The sequence below is a fragment of the Hevea brasiliensis genome, chromosome 11 (genome assembly GCF_030052815.1).
Source record: "Hevea brasiliensis isolate MT/VB/25A 57/8 chromosome 11, ASM3005281v1, whole genome shotgun sequence".
Taxonomy (NCBI): Eukaryota; Viridiplantae; Streptophyta; class Magnoliopsida; order Malpighiales; family Euphorbiaceae; genus Hevea; species Hevea brasiliensis.
Window position 1 is genome coordinate 3,579,473 of NC_079503.1, and position 9,639 is coordinate 3,589,111.

At 35.9% G+C, this 9,639-nt stretch overlaps 2 protein-coding genes across 2 annotated transcripts; one reads left to right on the plus strand and one right to left on the minus strand.

Moving 5' to 3' along the window:
- The first annotated feature begins 354 nt into the window (after positions 1–354).
- On the plus strand, positions 355–2,986 carry LOC110636360 (SNW/SKI-interacting protein). Its single transcript, XM_021786024.2, has 2 exons — positions 355–536; positions 925–2,986. The coding sequence occupies exon 2, from the start codon at positions 988–990 to the stop codon at positions 2,800–2,802; it is 1,815 nt and encodes a 604-aa protein (XP_021641716.2). The 5' UTR covers positions 355–536; positions 925–987; the 3' UTR covers positions 2,803–2,986.
- A 1,245-nt stretch (positions 2,987–4,231) lies between these two features.
- On the minus strand, positions 4,232–8,071 carry LOC110636376 (protein phosphatase 1 regulatory inhibitor subunit PPP1R7 homolog). Its single transcript, XM_021786049.2, has 7 exons — positions 7,598–8,071; positions 6,904–7,134; positions 6,456–6,602; positions 6,187–6,329; positions 5,991–6,105; positions 4,740–4,888; positions 4,232–4,655 (listed from the first exon to the last, which is right to left on the minus strand). The coding sequence occupies exons 1-6, from the start codon at positions 7,892–7,894 to the stop codon at positions 4,808–4,810; spliced, it is 1,014 nt and encodes a 337-aa protein (XP_021641741.1). The 5' UTR covers positions 7,895–8,071; the 3' UTR covers positions 4,232–4,655; positions 4,740–4,807.
- Between the last annotated feature and the right edge of the window lie 1,568 nt (positions 8,072–9,639).

Below are 9,639 nucleotides of genomic sequence, written 5' to 3' on the forward strand. Positions count from 1 at the left end.
TAATTATTTAAATATATATAAATTCATATCTTTATTATAAATATTTAATTAAATTTTAATAAATTATGATATAAATAATTAATTTAATAAGTATTAAATTTGTTTTTATATAAATTTAAAAAATTGAATTAAATATACATTTAAAAAAACTCGTACGCACTCTTAATTTAGGTGTTTCAAAAATTGCAATATTTCTATGGGAAGAAGAGCTAGCCCAATGGTCCACCCTGATCTAGCCCAGCTCATCTTACCAAGGCAGTTTTGATTGTGGACTGGACCATTGAGTCACCGACTCCATTAGCCCCCAACCCGGAATTTTGTTTTACATACCACCCTGATTTTTTTCGGGGCACCGACTCCGGTTCACAATCACTCGATTCAGGATTCGACGGTCTGCAGATTCAGATATTTATATAGCCACAAAAAACTCATCTTCTCCCACCTTTCAATCAGATTCAAACGGACAGCAACAATTCGTACGGCTTGGCTAAGCACATAGAGATCAAAGAAATTACCCACACAGACCGTCCATCAAGGTTAGCTGTTACTATTAGTTTTGCGATTGATTTACGATCTAGGGTTTTTAATCGTTTGCTTGATCCATGATTTGAATGAAGACTAGGTTTTGATTTTGGATTTATTTTTATCGCTTGTAAACGATTCAAAGGCTTTATTGTTATATGATTTCTTTTGAATTTTTGAAAACTAGACCTTATAAGATTAGATTGTTTAGTCTTAGAAACGATTCAATTAGGGCTTTGGAAAACCAGGGCAACTGCCATTATAATTATAGTTTTTTTAGTCTCAGAACCAACGATTTGTTTGTCGTGGGTTTTTTTTTTTTTTTTATATGTGGTTCGTTATATTGCTGTTCATCTGCGTACTGATTGAGTCTCTGAGGTTTTTTGGGATTTGGTTTGGCAGGTTGCCAGCTTCTTGAAAGAGGGCTTTCAATTTTTGTTGCAGTTGCTTGAGGAGCCATTGATAATGGCGGCTCTGAAGGACCTCCTGCCTGCAGTTAAGTCAACTACATCAACCTATTATGATCATTCAAATGATCCATGGTTTAAACAACGTTTCAGCTCATCTGAGGCAGAGCAAACCACTGTTGTCGCTCATAAACAAGTGCCTCCCTACTTAGAGCGTAAAGGTTTTGTTCCCCGGAGAGTGGAGGATTTTGGGGATGGGGGTGCTTTCCCTGAGATTCATATCGCCCAATACCCTCTTGATATGGGTAGGAATAAATCTGCAAAACCAGGTTCAAAGATTCTACCTTTGACTGTTGATGCCCATGGCAATGTGGCATATGATGCCATTGTGAAGCAAAATGAGAATGCAAAGAAAATTGTTTATTCTCAACATAAGGATCTGATTCCAAAGATGTTGAGGAATGATGAGGATAGAGATGCGGATGAGGATGAGGATTTGCAGAAAGAGATTGAGGAAACAACACATGAAACTAAAGCTGCACTTGAAAAGATTGTGAATGTGAGATTAAGTGCAGCACAACCAAAGAATGTGCCCAAACAGTCTTCAGAGTCGAAGTATATTAAGTATAAGCCATCGCAGCAATCAGCAGCCTTCAATTCAGGGGCAAAAGAAAGAATCATCAGAATGGTGGAGATGCCAGTGGACCCACTTGAGCCGCCAAAGTTCAAGCATAAGAGGGTTCCCAAGGCTTCTGGATCCCCACCTGTGCCAGTCATGCACTCCCCACCTAGGCCTGTGACTGTGAAAGATCAACAGGATTGGAAAATCCCTCCTTGTATCTCAAATTGGAAGAACCCTAAGGGTTACACAATTCCTCTTGATAAGCGTCTAGCAGCTGATGGAAGAGGTCTGCAGGATGTTCAGATTAATGATAATTTTGCAAAGCTATCAGAGGCGCTCTATGTTGCAGAGCAGAAAGCAAGAGAAGCTGTTGCTATGAGATCAAAGGTTCAAAAGGAGATGATGATGAAAGAAAAGGAAAGGAAGGAGCAGGAACTGCGGGCATTAGCTCAGAAAGCCCGTTCTGAAAGAACTGGTGCTGCACCACCGGCATCTGCTCCAATTCCATCTGATAAGAGTGCAATGGATGATGTTGATATGATCGGGGATTATGAGCGTGTGAAAGAAAGGGAGAGGGATATTCACAAGGAGACAAGAGAGGAAAGGGAAGAGCGGCTGCAACGGGAGAAAATCCGTGAGGAGCGACGTCGGGAGAGGGAGAGGGAAAGAAGGTTGGAAGCAAAAGATGCTGCCATGGGTAAGAAAAGCAAAATTACAAGAGATAGAGATCGTGACATCAGTGAGAAGGTTGCTCTTGGTATGGCTTCAACTGGTGCTGGCAGAGGAGAGGTCATGTATGACCAGAGGTTGTTCAACCAAGAGAAAGGGATGGACTCTGGGTTTGCAACAGATGATCAGTATAATGTGTATGACAAAGGCCTCTTTACAGCTCAGCCTACACTTTCTACTCTGTATAGGCCTAAGAAGGATGTTGATGCGGATGTGTATGGTGGTGCTGAGGAGCAGTTAGATAAGATCTTGAAGACAGAAAGGTTTAAACCTGACAAGGCTTTTGCTGGTACTTCTGAGAAAACTGGTCCACGAGACAGGCCAGTTGAATTTGAAAAGGATGCAGAAGAAGCTGATCCATTTGGTCTGGATCAGTTCTTGACAGAAGTAAAGAAAGGTAAGAAAGCTATGGATAAAGTCGGTACTGGTGGAACTTTGAGAGCCAGTGCTGGTTCTTCCATGCGAGATGGATATGAAGGAGGCTCAGGTAGAACTCGCATTGGATTTGAGAGGGGCCGCTAGATATTCTGTCTTCAAGTTGTCTTTTCCCCCCTCTACAATGTACCGTTGTCCTTTTTTTTCCTTCTATGATGTATTACCTGAAGCATTTTCGATGTGAAGATACTTGTGCTTTGTGTTTATTGCCTCTAGAATTGGAATGGATTAATCCCTCTTGCACTTGTTTTGTAAGTGGGGCTTTCTGTTATGACTTTGATTTTAATTGACTTTATCTGCTTGATCTTTCACTATTAGATTAGATTTTATCAATTTATTTAATGATAATTATTAATAAAATAAAATTTACAAAAGAAATTCTCTATATGTAAGTTATTGACCCTTTTATATTTGGCTGTGTTTTTATGCTAGGATACTTTTGATATTTGGGACTTGAGTGGATATATTACTGTTTATGGAGTTGCATTAGACTGGGTTACTATCTGAATTCCATGCAGCTTTGATTATTTGGTCCCCTATTTTTTTAATGAACTGAGCCTTGATTAAACATGCAATTTGATTGATGATATCACCTACCCTATGGCTGGTTTACTGTTGACCCATTACTTGGATGAGAATTTTCTTGGCAATCAGTGGGGGTTTAATCATTCTCAGTCCAAAAGAATCTGAAATTGCTTTGGCGGTGAAAAAGCTCACGTTAGCTTAACTGGATTTGGCCATTGGGTGCGCTGAAAGTGGAACGCCTGAATCAGTTGACTTGAAACTCCTTTCTGGGTTCTGCAATTAACTGGACGGAGGATAAGCACTATTGGCAAAACAATCAACAGAAGATTACAATTCAGGAAGAAAATGTGCATGCTCCTTTATGCCATTAAAAATGGCGTTCTTTTCATAAAATATTCACCCAATGGCTCTAATAATTCCTATGTTCATATTTGAAGCTAACTCTTAGTTTGTCATCTATTTGAAAATTTTCTTCCTAGTTCCCTTGCAGGGTTCTGCCGTTATGCCCATTTCCATAGCAGCTAACTGAGCGTAAGAAGATTTGACTACTTCCCTTGACCTTGAACAACTGCAAATTATTTTTACTGTATATATTTGCAGGGGCCAACAAATCAAACCTTGGACTAGCCCCCGAAAAGGATTTCCATGAAAATTATTTTATAAGAAAATATTTAAAAAATATTTTTTATTGTTTGATAATTTATAATTTATATGATATCTGTATAAGTATTTTATTATTTTAATAATATTATTAAAATTCAGAAAAAAATTATTTTAAAAAAAATTAATTTCCTTAAAAATTACATTTAGAAAAATATTTTCTATTTACTAAAAAGACATTTTTTTTAAAAATATTTTCTGCCCTTAATTTCATACAACAATTTTCGGGGGCTTTGGTCTGCGTAACATGATAGAAGTATCACCGTTGCACAAATTTTTTGAGTACATGATATGGCGTTGTATATTGATATAAATGCAGTGCAGAGGCTACTGAAACTCCGAAACATCGACTCGATTGCAGATTAAATATTTAAATGTATGTCATTAAAACAACAATCCCAGGAAGAAAAAACAAACTTACAAAAAGAACATCACAAAATGAAATTAAAAGTTTTCACACTCCAACCTAAACTCAACTGCTCAGATATCTAAAGTTAACAATAATGGGAAACAAAAAAAACCTGAGATTCATATTTGAAATATTACTTTGAAGAAGAAAAAACAAAAGTTGGTTGAAGATCGATAGATGTAGGAGAGTTGAAAAATTGTAGTTCATAAATGCATTGCAGAACAGCAGCACAATTCAAATTAATTCCTTAGGGCTGTTGAAAACTTGCAACTTGCATCCCCAGTTGAAGCCAATAGATAGCTTTTTGTATCAATGGTGGACTTACAGTCTCCTACCACAATTTGATCTGCATAACAGTTTGGTGAGAACACATTAAAGGCAATGTTCTGTTAGTTCAATCAACGAGAAAAGGAACACGACTAGGAAGTACCACTAGTGGAGAGTTTCAACTTCCTGGATACTACTGTCCTGACAAAAGAAACTTGGAACAATGAACTTCTAAGCAAATACATTGGAATCAATTTGCTGAATGTTAGGAAAAATCTGTCTGAGAGTGACAGCATAGTTTGGAGATCTTGCCTGCAATAAAAGGAGAATCAAAGATAGGAAAGCTCCAAAGCAACAATAACAACATCAAAACATTATCATGATTATTATCATCATTTGAAGTGCATGAGTAAAATAGTTTTCCATTTTCAAGCAATTGAATAAACATGTTAGCACATCAAACAATATGTATGATTTTTATCATTAATTGAAGTGAATGAGTACTGCCATAGAATACAAGTGTTTTAGTTTAGTTTATTGAAATCGATATTTCCTATGAGTGATAAAGGCAGACAAATTAAGAGAAACCATCACGACTTCAGATTCTTCCTTTCAATTGACACCAAACTAAGATATCAATTATATGCAACTAAAGAAAAAGTATTAACCTTTGTTGATCTATGCGATCAATAATATGCAAGGAAAGAAAAAGTACTCATTTCTGTGGACCAGCATTTAGTGCAGATTATGGACATGCTTTTATCAGAAAACAGGACACAAGAAGGTTTCAATGTCTGATGCCTCAATGCAAGGATTTCTAGTTCTATGGGATAACTAAAATTTTTTCCCTCCCTTTGACAAAATTGCCCAAAGAGAAATGATTAGAACACCCAGCTGGTCTCACATGTTTTTTGTAGGCTCTACTAAGTGTGAATTTACCAAACACACACATGAATATACACAATCACCAATATAAAAGTCTGCAAATTACTCTATTATCATATATGTGCTGTCTAACGATATATATCAAAAGAAATGTTAAAAAAAATCCAGGATCCAGGAAAATTAACAGGCTTGAAACAGGGTTCAGGATTTCAGACATCGAACAAAGTATTATTCAGGTGACAAGCATGAAACTAAACGAGAATTCCATCAGAGGAACCATTATAGAACATTGCTATCAAGCTTTTGCATGTTATGACCTTCAATAAATATTTATGATAAACAAGATCAGGTTATATTGCTTTCACTATTTGAGTATGATTGCCAGTAAAAGAACACAATAAGCAAGATGAAAAATCCCTAATGTATTAATAATCATGGAAATGATAAATAAGCTATGGTTTAGAATGTGGGCATAATGCAATAGTGAGGCTCTGAACAATTTGGGTTCTTGAAATTGCAGATTTCATACACATGGATTATTTTCGAAGTAGATTGTGGTTAATTTCTGTCTGGAACCAGCAATGGCCTCAGCAATGCGTTCAAGTGATTCTATTTGGTTGTCATTAAGCCATAGATCTTCTAACCTGTCAACAGAGGTAAGGTCAAGAAGTGAAAAATAATTTTGCAGAGAGTCATAATCCCAAAAGTGCAAGGACTATATGTACCGGGTCAGGTTCTGAATGTCATCAATTGAAGTTAGCTTGTTAGATGATACATCCAATACACTGAGGTTGACCAAGGTTGATAGGCCTTCCATTTTGGTGATACCATTATGACTCAAATAAAGTTCTTCTAAAGCAACGCATTCCTGCAGTTCATAAAATGGAAAAGAGAATGGGGAAAAGTGGAAAACCCCCATTTAGATTGAAATTTCTATGTGACAAAAAACCAAGAGAGTTTTTCTTGCTACGAAGAGCACAATTTTCCAAAATACCTCAAATCCTTTCATAGATGTTAAACGATTGCTTTGCAAGCTAAGCTTCTTGATGCATTTCAGACCACATAGATTAACTGTTTTGACACGATTCCGTCCCAGCCACAGCTCCTGTAAGTTTGTTAAATTATGCAGATTCTCCATTACCTGAAACACCAAAGTAATTGCTCTTGGATTAAGACCATTCTCCAACAAAATTCTAATTCCAAAACTATAAATCCATATGTGATTCATTTATCTCCCACTTTTCCATTGGCATAGACACAATTGCATGAGGGTATAGCATGTGTATGCGTGTCTCACATAACCACGTGCAAACAAATAATACGACAGAAAGATGTGGACAATTGTAATAGGACACTTGGCTGTTGGCAACCAAACAAGAGAAGTAGACAATTGGACAGAAAGAAGCTTGTGCCCCCAATTTGTAACACATTGGACTGCTGACCCTTAATCTGTTGGAACCAAGTTCCAGAATTTGCAACTGATAAAGATGGTCAATCTCCTCCATCTTAGTAACTTCATTTTTTGATACATAGAGTTCCTTCAGAGTATTGGAGACGTTGGACAATCCATGCAAGGACCCGATTTCATTGAAAGAAACATCAAAAACCAAGAGACTCTTGAATATGCTAACATCAGGTATTTTCGTAAGTTTATTATCCCTCAGCACCAGTTCCTGCAAAAAAACACATCATATTACCCATCTGCAATCTTTGGAATAGAGTCTAGAATCAGTTTTCTCTACTATCCAAAAATTAATCAAAGGCCAAAGGCCACACAAACACGTATGTAGTATAGTTTCTGGGCAACCATGCATATAATACAAAGTAAGCATAAAATCAACCAAAGCAAAATAATATAAAAGATGGAAACTTTTAACAAGACAAGCCAATATAAATATAAGTCCTCGCAATAAACCGTTTAATTTGGTAAAAACATATTAATTCAACCAATTCAAGTTGAATTGAAAATGATTAAGAATATAGATTTACGCATTTTTATTCAATTGTTTTCTTTTTTTTTTTGGAACGGGTAGGGGAAGGTGTTAAAAATATGAAATCCAAAATAGTCTTTTCTTCCTGCATTTTCTCAGCAACCAAACTGAATCAGAAACAAACAACAAGGTAATACTAAGTTACCTCGAGGCCTGATAACGCTTCCCAGCCGGAGAAGGGCTCGATGGCAGCGTCATCGATGAGGTTTTGTCGAAAAGAGATCTTTTTCAGGTTCGAGAGAAACGCAATTCTAGGGTCGAGACTCGATAAGCGATTCGCGGTCAAATCCAACTCAGTAAGACCCTGAGATAACTCGACTGAGTCGAGATTGTGGAGCTGGAAGCTGGTGAGATCGAGAACCGTGCTTGAAGGATCGATTTCGATAGTTTGATCATCAGTCTCGGGATTCGATTCCGTCGGTGGTTGGATGTTACCGTCCATTGAAGAATGCTCTTGGTTGGTATTGACGAGAAACAGCAAAAGAACTTTCAAGATGAATTTGCTGTTTGATTCTCTCTGCGAATCGATTTCGCGTAGGTAGATGTTTGAGAGCGTTTGGTCTCATAAATGGTCCTAGTTTCTACTTGTTGGGCTTTAGAAAATTTGAAATGGGAATTCTGTAAGAAGCCAGTTTTCTGGTTTTTATTTTTTATTTTTATTTTTATGAAAAATATGTCAAAAATAAAAATTTTTCAATTCAAAAAATTTAAAGAAGTGTTCATATATTTTATACTTAAAAAATAAATTATTACATAATATATTTAAAAAATCATTTCACTATTGAAATTTTTAATATGTTATTTATTTATTTTAAATAATATAATTAATTTCATTATTATAAATAAATATTTTCTATTTAATTATTTAATTTTAATCATGATTTAATTACAGAAAAATCACTGTATTCTATTAAATAAATATATTTAAAAAAAATACGAAACAATTTAAAATTATTTTTCAAACTTAAAAATTAATTTTTTAGTGCTCCATTATCTTTCTTTAACATTTTTTTCAGAAAACCTAATACATTTTTCTAAGTGGACGGGCCACAAATATCTGCCAGCCATACCCATGGACTCCTTCCACCATCTTCTTCTTGGCTACCCCAAATCCTCAACCTTTGAACGCCCAGTTATTTCTTATTATCTCGGCAATAGTCTTGCTTTTAACACAGTAGCTTCTTATGTTCAATCTCTAAAAAATCCACCACCATTATTATCACATTCAAGCCAAGACACTTGGAAAGCCATAACTCAACTAAGCTTTTATCCTTAAAATTTATTAGGGTCTGCTATATAGATTTTCTTTCTCCACTCTAAACGATTTTGGGTTAAATCCTCTAAACGATTCTCTTTCTCCACTCTACTCTATTCCAAGTCAGTTTAGGTCTACTCCTTCTTTTTTTTCTATCCTCTAACCAATATGCTCTACTCGTCTAACTGGAACCTCCGTATATCTACGCTTTACATGAATAAAACACCTCAATCTCTCTTCTCTTCACTTATCCTCAATTGACACCACTCTTATCTTTTCTCTAATATTCTCATTACGGACTTTATCTAGTCTAGTATGACCACTTATCCATCTTAACATTCTCATCTCCGTAACTTTTATCTTAGACACATACGAATTTTTCATTGCCCAACACTCATTAACATATAATATGGCCAGTTGTATGACTGAAATTTTTCCTTTCAACTTATTGTGAATTTTGCGATCACATAAAACTCTCGTGTTACGTCTCCACTTCAACCATCCAGTTTTAATCCTATGACTAACATCCTCCTCACATCCCCTATCTACTTGAAGGATTGAGCCAAGATATTTAAAGTGATTACTTTTGGGCAATACTACTCCATCCAAACTAACTCCTTCCTGATAATCAGTTCGGCCTTCACTTAACTTGCAATGCATGTATTCTATCTTCGTTCTACTTAACTTAAAGCTCTTCAACTCTAGAGTACTTCTCCAAAACTCTAGCTTTCTATTGGCTCATTCTCGCGCTCTATTTATCAAAACTATATCATCCGCAAACATCATGCACCTAGGGATACTCTCTTATATATGTTTCGTTAATTCATCTAGAACTAATGTAAAAATGTAAGAGCTTATAGCTAAACCTTAGTGTAATCCAACTGAGATAGGAAAATCTTTTGTGTCCCCTCCCACTGTGCGCACAATAGTAG